The sequence below is a fragment of the Falco peregrinus genome, chromosome 3 (genome assembly GCF_023634155.1).
Source record: "Falco peregrinus isolate bFalPer1 chromosome 3, bFalPer1.pri, whole genome shotgun sequence".
Classification (NCBI taxonomy): Eukaryota; Metazoa; Chordata; class Aves; order Falconiformes; family Falconidae; genus Falco; species Falco peregrinus.
Genome location: NC_073723.1, coordinates 96,578,656 through 96,592,593, shown reverse-complemented (window position 1 = coordinate 96,592,593; position 13,938 = coordinate 96,578,656). Strand labels below are relative to the sequence as shown.

The 13,938-nt window shown below is 44.4% G+C and overlaps 1 protein-coding gene across 4 annotated transcripts in view; it reads left to right on the top strand.

The window, feature by feature from the left end:
- Nucleotides 1-13,938, top strand: part of NEDD9 (neural precursor cell expressed, developmentally down-regulated 9) — a 107,125-nt gene that overhangs the window by 61,328 nt on the left and 31,859 nt on the right. The window contains exon 1 of one of the 4 annotated variants that reach the window (XM_055798623.1): nucleotides 4,571-6,628. The exons of 2 other annotated variants lie outside the window; for them this stretch is intronic. Coding sequence is in view for 1 of the 2 variants with exons in the window: in XM_055798621.1 (XP_055654596.1) it covers nucleotides 6,985-6,996 (12 nt within the window). In the remaining variant the exon portion in view is untranslated. Of the gene's footprint in view, nucleotides 1-4,570; nucleotides 6,629-6,862; nucleotides 6,997-13,938 lie in introns of those variants that run through there. One more of the 4 variants, XM_055798621.1, reaches the window with a different exon arrangement.

Below are 13,938 nucleotides of genomic sequence, written 5' to 3'. Positions count from 1 at the left end.
GTTCACACCCCTCTTTATATGCTATTTTGTAGCTTCATGTTTCTGTGCAACATCCTTGTGATCTTTAGACCTAAATGTTTCCCACTGAATCGCAGGACCTTTTTCTAAATACCACTTCAGGAATAAATGTTAGGCTGTTTCTGCAACAGATGGACCAAAACATCCACAAATTCAGAGAAAAGTGCTGGCACGTGTGTTTGGATTCAGGGCTCTCCACCCCATTGACTGCAGGACTGGGAAGGCAGGAGGAGGTGAAGGAGAGGCAGGCAGGAAGAGCAGGCAGCAGCACGGCACCAGAGCCTGGAAAGAGCAAAGCCATGCACTACTGCATTCAAGACAAAGCTTCTGGGCATGGGAATTGCTGATATTACTCTGTGTGTGCATGTGTGGAGACAAGATCACGCCTGCTGAGAAAAAAACTTAGTGATGATAGTCTAAAAACTATTATCTTCCTAGATACCAAACAGGACGTCAGCAAACCTTTTTAGTCCAGGCCATTGTTTCCTACTTTATTGTCCACACTCGCAGTCCTGCTTTTACGAAGGAACTCCTCTGCGGGTGGCTTATGCGCTACTTGACTCAGGACTTCATTCCCACAAACTAGTATTCTGGATGCATGTATTTAAAAAAAGTCTGGGCTGTTTCCAATCTGGGATCATAGTCCTGTGGTTGGCTGGTTGGCCTCCACCAAAAAAACCCCACCAAAACCCAACCCAAAGAAAAACCTTACTCGACTCACTCCTATTTTAACAATTTTAATACCTAGTGGACTAATGTAACATGATCCATGTGAATAAAATCTCAGCTCCAGAGTTTTGCCCAAACTGGGGAAAGTTCAAGTAGAAAGTTCAGGTAAAGATCTGAGCTTTTGGATGCCAGCACTATGACTAATTACGACTGCATGAAAAGCTTAACACACCTAAACTTTGTGCCTAAGTTTCTCGTCTGAGGCAATTCCGGTTCCAATTCTGGATTCCTTTCATCTTAAACGAGCTGTGATGTCTAAATATACATTTCCTCTTGAGCAACCTCCATGTATTACATTTATCATTTTTCATCCACACAACTGTGAACCAGAGAACAGAATTATTTTGCAGTCTCCATAGTTGTGCTATTTTTCAGCTTTTATTAAGAAAAACAAAAAAAAGCCTCTTTTGGCGTCTGTAGGTTGAATGGCATGCATGCCACACGTCTGGAAGCAAGCCTGTATTTTTTAACCCATATATAAAAAATATTCAGTGCCAGAGGGGAAAATAAAGGAGTGTATTCTGTGAGCACCACTGTTAGACTGGTTGGTTTGTTTGGGAAATGAGTAAGTCTTTGACAGTATCTCTGGAAGGAATAGGCCAGTGCATGCTCCATCCTGACATTCTTTTCCCTCTCCAGTATTCCCCGCATACCTGACATTTTTCCTGCCCTCCTAACATACCAGTTTGTGGGCAGGCAAGCACTGGGAACCCAGTCTGCCACAGCCCTGCACCTGGCTTGAAGCCACCGGCTTCTGCCATCTCTCCCACCCAAAGCACCACCGTTACCTGCACCAGTGCACATACCAAGGGTTGCAGAGCTCTTACTTGCCTCAGCTTTGCAAAGTGTATGTGGCAGCTCAGCTACGCTTGCTGCCGTCTTCACACAAATTCCTCGCAGTGCTGCTGAGAACATACGAGTCCCCCTGACCCGCGTGCTCTACACCAGCCAGGTGGCTGGGGAGCTGCTGTGCTGCATGGACCTGGAAAAGCTTTTCTTATCCATCCTCATCTGCAGCTAGTGCTCAGCACTGGATCACAGATAAATGTATTTCATTTTGATTTTACATTCTCTCTTTTCCTTTCTGCAGGGTGAGATGGGTCCCTCATGCTCTTTTAGTAGCGATTCCATTGTTTCCTTCTCCTGTGTTCATTTTCCCCTGAGAAGGTGACGGCCTGCTTCTCATAACAAATGAAAATTGTAGTGGTATTTATTTTCCTCCCATTTCTTTCTTTCTTTTTTTTTTCTTTCTTTTTTTTTTTTTTTTAATTAAACAGACTTTTCAGATTTCATTCACTGGGTCAGGCTGGTGGCTCAGTGATGGCCAGTGCCAGAATATCTAAATCCCAACTGACTGCCATAATTTCTCAAGCTAACAAAGGCCGGATTCACTTTCAAAATCTTTTGGGTGGGAGGACACCAGTATGTTTCTCTCTGGCTGGCATTTGAAGCAAAACAGAAAGGACAGAGGGAGCTGAGCTCCATTTATTCCCTTTATCTGAAGGAGGGTCACTAAACAGGGCCTTGATGGTTGACTTACAAAGTTAAATGAGTGATTTCTGAAGAAACACTGCATAAAATGCCCTTCTTGAGAATGTGAACAGCTTTTGTGCTTGACTGTGAAGGTAGGTGGAATGCGTGTAGGATTAGTTCATATATATTAAAAGAAATTTAGAATTCAAGAGCAAGGCAAGTGAACTAGCTCCACGGTTAAAATGCATCTTAGGTAGAATGGCAAAGGACAGTCAAATTTAAATAGACTGTTCTATTAACAATTTTTATCCTCATAATTTGAGAATGTAATAATGTAAACCTGACTACTACAGCGATCACCACTCACCCCTCTGTCTGCCAGGACAGACTTCTGTTACCATTAAATGGAACAGACCACTTGCTTGAAAAGATTTCCATCGCTGGTCAAAGAAAAACAGAGCAGACTTTGTTTTGGTTTGCTGAAATGCAAAATATTCCCTTCTTTGGGTGAGAATGAAATCTTTTTCTCATTATCTCCTAGTGAGGTGGGAGAGGGGGCCTTTCTGTGCAGACAGACACAGAAGCCTGCCCACATCAGTGGTGAATTTTTGTTAGTGTTCTTTTCAGGAAACAGCAGCGTTTCATCTTTTTTAACAGATTTGTCCAAGCAAGCAAATTCCACCACTCTGCGTGTGTATAGAACTATTCTATACTGAAGGAATTCCATCCACTGCATACCTGCTGAACCAGTCTGCGTAGCGTTATAGAGGCAGCAGGACCAAGGCTAATTACCACGACTCCTTTGCTCGTAAAGTGCAGTGGCACTATAACTAAATTAATTTTAATCCCAATTCCCGCCCCCACCCCCACCCCCCCCCCCCCCCCGGCCAAGTATCACAGCAAGAAGTGATGCAGATGCCACACAACATTATCCAAAGGATAGTTAGAGCTTTGTGCAGTGGGGGGGGAGGGGGGAGGGAAGAAAAAAGATAGCTCAGTGTTTCCCAAACACAGAGCTCACAGACCCTTCCTGAAAAGAGTCTCTCAGTTGTAAGGGAGACACTCTGCTGTGTCTCTCTTTTCTCAGGTTGTATCATGGGGAAATAGGAACAAGGGATTTTTGTTTGAGTAACCTTTCAGAGCAGGATATCTGTCTTGTGTTCTTCTCCTATCCATTGTCACAGGGTGATAGCTGGCTGATTTGCTTCAACGGGTATTCCGGACCCGGCTGACAGCTGTTTCATGTTGTGTGCCTAGGGCTGTGGCCGGTGAGCCGCAGAGCCTGGCTGACAAGCAGTCCTTTTGGCTGCCCTACCATTTTACTTGCCGCCATCCCCCAAATACCTCGGAACCCCAAGCAGCAATCAGGAGGGCACCAGGAAGACACAGACCAGTGATAGAGTGAAAAATAAAGCAAGTGATAAGTTTACCAGGATGGTGTATGAGAGTAGGAGGCAAGCAGCAGGTTGCCCAAAGGAGCAAAGAGTAATATTAGTTGCCGTCAGCAGAAGCAAAGAAACAAAAGCCATTGATGTAGGCACAAGACCAAGTCACAGAACCCATTTGCTACTCTGCTAGAATTCCAGCAGCATAAAATATGAGGCAGTGAATCAAGCCATGGCTGTGCTGTGAAGCAAGAAGACACATTACAGGAATTACCCTCCTGAGAACTTCAATAGGATCCTGTAGTTATAAATCCTGGCAATATAGCTCAAGTTGCCTCTACAAGACAGACATCAGTAATACCAGGTCTTGGCTTCCTCATCAGCATGTTCCATTGCATAATTGAGCTGATTATCCAAGGCAACCAACTCAAAACTTTCCTAGACTACGCCTGAAATACAGTATTACATAGTAAATGCACGGCAGTCAAGAAGGTCATCAAGAAAAGCAAAGTGCTTGCGCTAACCACAAATGTGAACTTGCCACAATCCTGACTTCTTTTAGTAATGTGTCAAGGCTAGAGGATCATATTTACAAATCTCCTTTTCAAGGTAGATCTAATTCCTGATATTCACGATAGATCGGGGACCTCTACCATGCTGCTAGCTCTGCTAGAAGTGTTGCACTAAGCGGGAGTATTTCACCCTTGGGGAGATTAAAAACTCCCTCAAAGTGCAAAGAAAACTTGAGACAGTAAACGAAGTAGGTGAGAGGTTGAGGGAGGGTACGCACATTAAATGAGCAGTGGGACTTCACTGAGGAGGAGGTGTGCAATGGCAATCTCTTTTTCTCCCTGTAAAATACCAACTCTTGCTTCTGCTTCTTCAGAATTGTAAAGTATAGCTATCAATGACACGAAGTGTCATTTCAATGGCATCTAATTAAAAGTTTTTAATATGACTTACAGAGAGTGATAAAGGCAAAACAAAATCTACCATAGAACCACCCAACTAGAATTCTACATTAACACATCAGTTACCTTATATTAAGATCAGTCAGGGACATTTTACATACATTAAAAGCAACACAAGCTAAGACAAAAGTAGAAGGCACAGCTTCTCAAATGTGCTTAGGTTTCATAATGTGATTGTAAAGCATTCTGAAAAAGGAAAAAACAACAATTAAAAGTATCAGTATTGGTGGAGTGACTGGAAACCAGATGCACTCCGTATTAGATGAAGTCAGAAATATGATTCTACTTTTCTTATTTTTGTCTCTGATACTTATCCAGTTCTTATTAATGTGGTTTTACAGTCTTGAATGCGTTTATCTTCATGACAACGGTGCCACATAAAGAGATTATTCAGAGCTTGGTCAGGAAACAGGATTTGCATGCTAGTCCAATACCATGCTAACACCTTAGCCATTGCGTCCTCTGTACTTAGGAGAAATTTTTCTCCGCCCAGGAGAAAGTTTTATCCTTAGAGTATTAAGGGGAAAAACATGCAAAAAGAAAATCAAAGGTTAAACTCTACAGTTAAGAATCACTCCAAAGAGATTTGCACTCTCCTAATAGTAAGCTGGTTATGCATAATCACTGGAAGAATTCTTTTCTAAAATACAGTGTCTAAGGACACAACATACAAATGAGCATTATTCTCCTGAAACTAACCAAATTTATTTTGATGCTACACTTAAAAAAATGCTGCCCCAAACTCAGCACATACAAAATGATAACAAGTATCTTCTTGGAAAATGAGAAGAATCAACAACAACAACAAAAATGGAAAGAAAAACCCTTACAAGGGGTTATAGCCAGTGAAGCTATAGCACTGCACAGGGAGCCCAGTCACAGTGGCATGCTCTGCAACACAGAAAGCAGAAGCTCGCTTTTCTCGCTAATAACTGTGACATCTTTTGGACTGACAGGGACTCACACCGATGAACTACTAGGGCATATACTGTCAAGAAGGTAGTCTAGAAAAAAAAATTCACATTCAATTAGTACAAGCATGTATTTTATGCTGAAACTAGAGAACGGAGGAGATTGCAGATAAAAGTATGACATTCCTTAGAAGCCATGAAGCCATTTTAGCAATAGGATCCCTCTCTAGAAGAGTAGTCACATGAGAATTTATGGATATCGCTGTACTATGGAATGAAGTTATGTTTGTAATCTGGTAGTACAAGATTATCCTTTGCTGTTTTTCCTTAGGCCACTAGAAATAGTCTTGCGTCCATCTGTGACCTAGAAATGTTGGGTAAGTTCCAACTCGGGCAAAAAGGAGAGAATTAATTTCCCCTTCACCCAAACAAGCTGGAGTATGCCCCATACACAAAGATTCCTATTATGTGCATCTTGTCAATCATGCCTGATTAAGGGGTTAGACTTAAAAAGCATGGAGGATCAGCACACACTTATTTTCCCCGCTCTTTCCTACCCCCAAGATACCAGAGTTAATTATTACTCTTTTCTAAATAGTTCTTATTTGCCATGGTCACTCTTTATAATGGACAGCTTTCGATCATTAAAGACATCTTGGCCTCTGGTGCCTAACCAGTGTTTAAATAGCAGGCTTTCCCAGGCAAAGCGAACACTTGGCATTTTGATTCCCGAGGTACTAGTTTAAAGTAAAAAGTTAAAAGGAGAACAAAAATCAACAAGGAAACAATGCAAAGAGAAGAACCGAGCAGCATGAAGTAAGTGTTCAAGCCCTCCAAAAGCTGCACAAGGTGACTACGGAAGGGATGGATGGAAAAGGTTTAGCACCGGGCGGGTTTGACAACAGGCTGGGACCCCTGCAAGAGCCTAGCTGGCAGGGCCGGCCCAGGCCAGGCTGCAACAGGCATTAGAAGTGCCACACCACTCTGTCACTTCAGTCACTCTTCCCAGCACTCCCTTCACCGATAGCCCAGGCGCTTTGAACCTCGACAGGCCCAGCAATCCCCCAGCGCAGGAGGCAGTGGCGGGGGCGGCACAGAAGGCCTGTTGTTCAGAGTGCCTGTTTCACGCAGAGAACTGGAGGTGAGAGGCTTTGAAACGGCGGGGGCAGAGTCGCTGGGTGACAGAGAGCAGGGCCGCCGCCCCCGCTCCGTGCGGGGCTTTCTCCCCCCGGGAGCAGCTGGGCTCAACGCCCCCCGCCCGCTCCCCTCAGCGCCGCCGCGTAACCCGCGCTGCGCCGCCGGTGGCGGGAAGGCGGGAAATGAAGTGGGCGGGGGCAGGAGGGCCCACCTTGTTCCCGAGCGTGGCCAATGGGGAGGCGCTATGCAAATGAGCGGGGGAGCCTGGCGGCGGGGCGGGCGGCGGGGCGCAGAGAGGCAGCGGCGATGCGGCGGCGGGCGCTGTAGCAGCCCCGCCGGCCCCCTCAGCGCTCCGCAGCCATGAAGTACAAGGTGAGCCGGCGGCGGGGGCCGTCCCGGGGCCGGGGGTACGGGCGGGCGTCCAGAGCCTGCCAGCGGCCCGCCGTCCTGACAGGAGGCGGCCGGCTCGGGGCTCCCCTCAGCACTCCCGCGCCCGGGTCAGGCAGGTCCAGCCGGGACGGGGCGGCCGAGCCCTGCGCGCTGTGTCCAGGCGCGGAGCCCCAGGGGAGGCGCCCGCGGTGGGACGAGGGGGGCAGCGGAGGGGACAGGCCGGCGGGTGGCGGTGGGGTGGCGGTGGGGTGGCGGGTTCTCCCCCGAGCCCGGCGTGGCGCGGTGCCGCTGCCGACGGCGCTCGGTGCGAGCCCGGCGGCTCGGGAGGGGTGGGCTGGTCCGCGGGGCCCGCCGCGCTCCGGGACAGGTATCGCGGCTTCTCCCCGCCGTGTCCCTCGCCCGTTCGCCAGCCCTTCGTGACTGCATCCTGAGCCCAGGGCACTTTTCCAGGGGTGGGGGGGGGGTCTGTTTGATGGGTCGCAAGTCGGGGAAAAAAACCCCACCAAAACCCAGCCATCTCATTAAAAAATGGGTAGCCTGTCTCCCATGTTAAATACGGTACGTCATTTCGGCTTAACTTTTTATCAGAGGTTGGTTGGTGTTTTTTTTTCCCCAAAAGACACAAATGTCAAGGCTTTCATCCCAATATTACTCAAAAGAACTTTGGGCAAGGCACAGAGTTGCCCACGGGGCATTAGGTTACTGTACAGACATACCATCAGCTTGTGCGATTGGAAAAAAGGGGGAGCGAAGGAAAAACTTTCCTTCCTCTGCCAGAAATAACTTAAGCATCAATAAAAAGGTGATTTGGAAATGTCACACGTTATATGCTTAGTTTGGAAGTGAGGGCCATCTTCTTAGCGGATTTAGGCAGCGTACTGTAAAACAGCCCTGATGCTATAAAGTTCTATAAGGCTTATAAACCTGGGTAGAATGAGATGTGTGAGTGATGCCTAGGTAAATATACACAGATTTTCATGCTTTTCCATATATCTCTAAGCTCAGCCCAAGCTTTCAGGATCTCTCATACCCAAACTTTGGGAGAGGTCACTGGAGTGAAGTTTTCAAAGCTGCTGCCAGTTTCTCCATTTCATGATGGTTGGTTAAAAATAACCGGGGAAAAGAAATTGTGTAAGATATAGACAGACAAAGATACTCCATGAGTTTGAAAATTTTTATCTGGTTCTAATGACCTTTGGGGTTTTTTTCCGCCTTGTATCTCACTACTGGCTGATTCAAAGTCTGAGATCAAATTCATCTCCTGCCCCTTTCTACTCCATCTCAGATCAGTTCAGGTAGACTTTGTACCTGCTTGGAGAAGCTGTGGCTCTTACTACAAAGTGTCAGGCACTCGGGGGTAGAAGAGCAGTATCCCTGTTAGCGTAGGGAATGAGAAGGTGGTTCAAAAGGGGGAAGTTTTCTTTGCCTTGTCTGGTTGGAATGAGCATTTTGGTTTGGTTTTGTGATTACATAATTCTAGATAGAGAAAGCTAGACAAAGAAAGAAAAAGCTATTTAAAAAAAAAAGGGGGGGGGGGGGGGGGAGACGAAGGGGTTTGGCCTCACAAACCTTCTTGTCAGACTAGGGTGTTTACTTTCCCTGAGAATTGTGAAGTAGGTAGTTACACTGTTTAACTTGGACAAACATTCTTAGAGCTGTTTCTTATCCCAGGAGTAACATATAAAGAAAATACTTGCTCATTCAGTCTTTGGCATTTTCTTTCTGTATTTTTTCCCCTTTTATTTTTCTATAGAAAAACAGTGGTCCTGTAGTTTTTCTTGTATACAGAAAATACAGAGCATGCTTGTGGCCTGCCTTCGGGACATACCATCACTTAGCATCACAAGAGGTGGCTTAGCTTTCAGGTGCAGAATTGGGTCTGTTTAACTGTTCCTAGTGTTGTATTGGGGCCTGTCTACTTATGTTGTGATAGTCCATAAGATGTAGCCTCATTTAGTGAAACAATTGAGGTGCTTATTACAGTTTAATTAGAGTATTAAGAGTTGGACAGAACAGGAACTGACTCACGTGTGAGACCCTGAGTATGTCTCTCCATCACTCATGGCTTCACTTTCACTGTGACTAAACCCGAGGTAATTTCTGGTCTAAAAATCCTTTACACTGCTGAGTCTACCTTTTTTTCACTCAAGTGTTTTGAAAACTTGTTCCCTCTCCTCTTTCACCTAAGCTTCTTTTATTGTCCACCCCACTCTTTTAAACATTCTTCCAACTTAATACTCAAGTCTGAATCCTCTGAAAGCTACTGGGAAAATCCCTGTGGATTTAAGCCAGTTCAGAATTTTACCTTATATATATGTCTCTACACGTCTATCTTTTGCGCATCGTGTGAAATTCAGTGAAGATGTGACTGTTCAAAGCAAAGACAGATTTGACCCGATGTTAAGTCCTGGTCTACCAGTTAAATATTGGAGGACACAAAAGTTATTCTAACTGAGCCATGGAAAGATGGGAAACGTTAAGTATAACAAATACTTAAGTGTTGGTTGGTCATATTTCGTAGTCCTACTTGTCTGTAAGCTACTTTCAGAAACTAATTCCTGTAGGGTGCACTTTATTATGGCAACACCCCAGTTCTTCATTCAATGACAACAGCATCCTTTTGCACTGAATCTCCATGTACAAAACTGCATCCCATCAAGTTCTCACAGGATGCCATTCTAATATTCTGTAGTTCAGAATGTAGGATCAATCCTTTCTGAAATCAAACTCGGACTGTGATTCCAAGGATGAGGTAGTTGCAGCTAAAATTAACTATGTAGGAACTGAAATACTAATGGATTGCCATGATGAGAGAAGAACATGGAAGGGAGAGGATATAGCTGGCCAGCAATTCCAATGCCCATACCTCAGCCAATAAAGTGTGACAGAAGCAAAAGGGAGAAGACATTATCATAACAAGGCTTTTGTAGCTTGTTGGCTGTTCACAAGCAAAACAAAAAGAGAGGGGGAAGGAAAAAGGGGGACTTAATCTGTTTACTGAAAGATCCAAACAGTTAGTGAAAGGGGAGAGGAAAAACAACTACATTCCTTACCTCATTTAAGCCAAAAGGAATGACGTAGATGTAAAGTATGAGGTCTTGATTATCTATTTTTAGATAATTTGTTGGGCAAGGAAGAAACCTAAATAGGGTTTGAAATGCCTGCCATTTGTGCTAAGGCACAGTCCTGTAATATATAGACTTGATTACAATGCCTGCACGCCAAGACAAACAAAATAGTGTCCCTGGGAAGAAATACTATATTCCCAACCAGAAATGCTTGTGAAAAGCTGCTTGTAACCCTGGCAATGAAAGACTGAATGTCGGGCCGTGTAAAGGGAAAAGAACTGCCTGTACTTTACTAATCAAATCCTCTCAGTTTCATTTATTCCTCACATTCCTCTTTGTTTCCCCCTTTTTTTTTTTTTTAATACCTCAGCAATCAGAGGGTGACAGTCAAAGTTAGAAGTAAATAGGAACTGTAAAACCTTGTAAAAGGTAGTACTAGAGGAACAAACCAACAAAGGAAAAAACTGTCCAAGCACTGTCTCTGTTACCGTCGTGAATTTGCAGTGCAAGTTTTGTGATTTTTCTTTCCTCTGGGCATGGAGGGAGGGAGGTGGCAGAAGTCTAGCAGCATCAGGCCTAAATCGGCAGCAGCACGAGCGAGATGCAGCAATAGGACTGGGTCCTTCCCAAAGCTTGGAGGGCCACTGTCATTTTCAGATTCGTGCTCTTCCCCACTGTGGCCCCCTCCCCTCCTGCAGACCTATGTACTGCTTATAAGCCTTCAGTTTTGGGTCAAGTATGTATTTGTATACTTAACAGAGGTAACTGCCTCAGTACCTCAGGATATTTGAGAAACTTCCACAATAGAATTTGTTTGCGCTCCTAAAGACTTGGTGGGATGGCAAGGTGCTGTTAATTCTCTTTTATGTACAGATGGAGGTGCTGAGGCTCAGGGATGTTACAGGACTTGTTTCAGAGGAAGAAGAGCCGTCAGAAAGCATTATAGCTAAACAACCTGCAGTTGTTTGCAGATTTTCCAATTTCTATGTTTTAATGCTAATGCCTGCTCCTGAGTAATGTAGCTGTAAATCTGTTTCATCAAGAAACTGGGGTAGCCTAATCTGTCTCTGTCCAGTAGTTCCTAGTATGTGATGGGGAAGCAGAACTGCCAGATGAACAGTCTTCCTTGTATTTTTGATAGTTGCAATTCAGTTTGACCCTAGATAGTACAAGAGGATACTGACCTGGGGGTTTTACTTATGCTTTTAACATCCTGCTAGAGGTTGTAGTCACATTAGACTGTTACTTTGCCTTGAGGTACCTTGACCCAACATTAGTCATTCCAAATGGTGCCATACTGTAAAAAGAGCTGATCAGTGGGGGACCTGCCAGATCAGAGAGCAGAAGAACTCCATAAAGTCTTACTATTAGACAAACATCTTCTGCAAAGGAAAAGTGAAAGTACATTTCAGGAATGTTCTGCAGCCCTTCTAAGCTAATTACCACTATTTTGCAGAATACCGGCTAGACTTGGGAGAAGTCTCATGAAGCATTACTGTGAACTCGTTAAGTAAGTGTTGGAGCACAGTTCCTAAGACCATGTTCAAATTCACCTTTGGAATCTTCTGATCTTAAGCACAGCAACAGGTCGGGTTAGGAAAGATTATACCTGCACCAGTATCCTATCACTGAACGTTGAACTCAAACGTGTGGTGGCTTAGGAGAAGTTCATATTTTTGAACTGCCTGTGCTCCATTACAAATATCAGAATCATTGCAGCAAGGCCAGGTGTGTCTAGTGACCTGAATAAAAGCTCAAGTGAGGCAATCCTGAGTCACATACACCTCCATGCACCACAGCTGGCATGGGTGTACCTACTAGCTATTTTGACCAACTTTAGAAACGCTAGGAGACAACAATCCTATTCTGCTTGCAAAGTCATCTGGCAAATAGCTTGCGTTCATGGTACTCCTTAGCCAAGCACAAGATCCTGTTCTTGCACAGACATACAGGAGAAGAGGACATTCCCTCAGTATCTGGAAACAGTAAACAAACTTGTGTCTCTGTGCCTACAAGAAGTAGAAAACCATGACTAGAGCATAGGGCTTCTTGTCATGCTGCTGTTATCAAAGATGTTAGGGGCATAGGCATGACTTCTGCATACAATAGATGGGTTTAGGTTACTTAGGGGCCTAGGTAAAGTCACTTTTGTCTTGCTTATTTTGTTTGGACTAGCTCACCACAGACATTTAAGTACTTAAATCCCACTCATACTAATAGGAATTAGGAACCCACCTGTCTCCAAGATGTAGAGTTTAATTTCATTTTTAAAGCAACGTAAGCACTTAAGAGCATGCATGGGTGCCTGCCTTAGCTGCAACGATTGTGGAGAACCCTTATCTTCTACTGTTCCCATTTTCTTGGCAAGTGGCCTTTTTATTTTGCCTTTTGGTCTAGACATTACAGTAGTGGAAACTGTCTTAATTTTAAGTTCATTTTTCCACAGCAGATTTGGACATAGCTTGTGTTTGACAAGAAACAGGACTGCTAAAGCTATAATTTGCAGTTTTAGAAACAGAAGTGCATAGCATGACAAAAATTGTATATTTTTTTTTCTCTATAGGGATGAGGCCCATTCTTGCCTTTCTATTTTTGTATTCATTTTAAAAACACTTCATTCACAGTCAGAGAGGATTAGCCTGTCTGGAAAAGGAAGAGTAATAAGAATAAGTTTACAGGAATGCCATCAGTGCATCGGAAGGCCTTTCATAAGCAGGCCTCATTCACAGCAAGGTTGGAAGTTTTAGCAATACGGTGGATCATTTGATGACAACAAACCATAGAAAATGCTGAAGCATCCTAGGAGTAAGTCTCAACTCCTCCAATGAATGTCCTGCTTAGTTGAGGGCAGGAGGAGGAAAATACAGACCACGAAAATTCAATGATTCTCTTTCAAAGGAATTTTTTGACCAAAACTGTTAAGTATAAAACAACTGGAAGCATGCAGTGTTTTAACATGCAGCTTCCAGTAGGTAGGGTCATGAATATCATTGTCCTATGGACTTTACATCCAGATAAAATGCTTAGGGTAATAAACCAATTTTTACTGTTATAAAAGAGCCTATTTTACAAGCAGATATCTTCTCTTTTTTTCCTCTCTCCTTGCTTACACTGCTTTATCTCGTTTGCAGCCCAACTGCATGGAAACTGCACAAGCCAATCTCTCATATGATTAAGAACACAGTTAAAGTTGTATTTCAATCTGAGACTAAGCGTAATAACTAACTGCTTAAAGCACACCTGCACTCTCCCTCCCTCTCCCTTCTCCAGGGGTATGCTTCCTTAGAAAACATCAGCTTGCCAAAATCAAGCTGTTCTGGGGGTTTGTTGACTTCTGGCTGCTGCCTTGTGGTATGGAGAAGACCCTGACCAGACCTGGCAGAGCCTCCTCTGCTCCCCTGGAAGCATCTCTGATTCACAAGCAACTTGCTGCCTCTCCCCCCACCAGCTTGCTGAGGGCTGGCAGGAACCTGGGCACAGGAGTTCCCAAGCTTGGGGTTTTTTTTTTTAGTAAGCTGGACTCTTAAGAGCACCCCAAGTTGTTGCTGCTATGTAGTATCCCAGGTGGTGACACTAAAGTGACAGAGAAGGGTGGCTTTCCCTTCTATGGAGAATTTTTGGAGAGACTTGGGAGAAGAAGAGCATGTCCTGGTTCAGCTAAGTTCTAGATTTAAAAAAAAAAAAAAAAAAAATCATACTTCCCCAAAGCTGAAGACATCAGACAGAAATAAGCTGGTGACAATACCGAGGTCCTGTGTCTGCACAGCTATGGTCTCTTGACAGTCTAGTTGTGAATGTTTCCTCAGAGCTGTACAGAGAAGGGTTAAATTTGGGAGGAGGATGGTGTGGTGTTTTT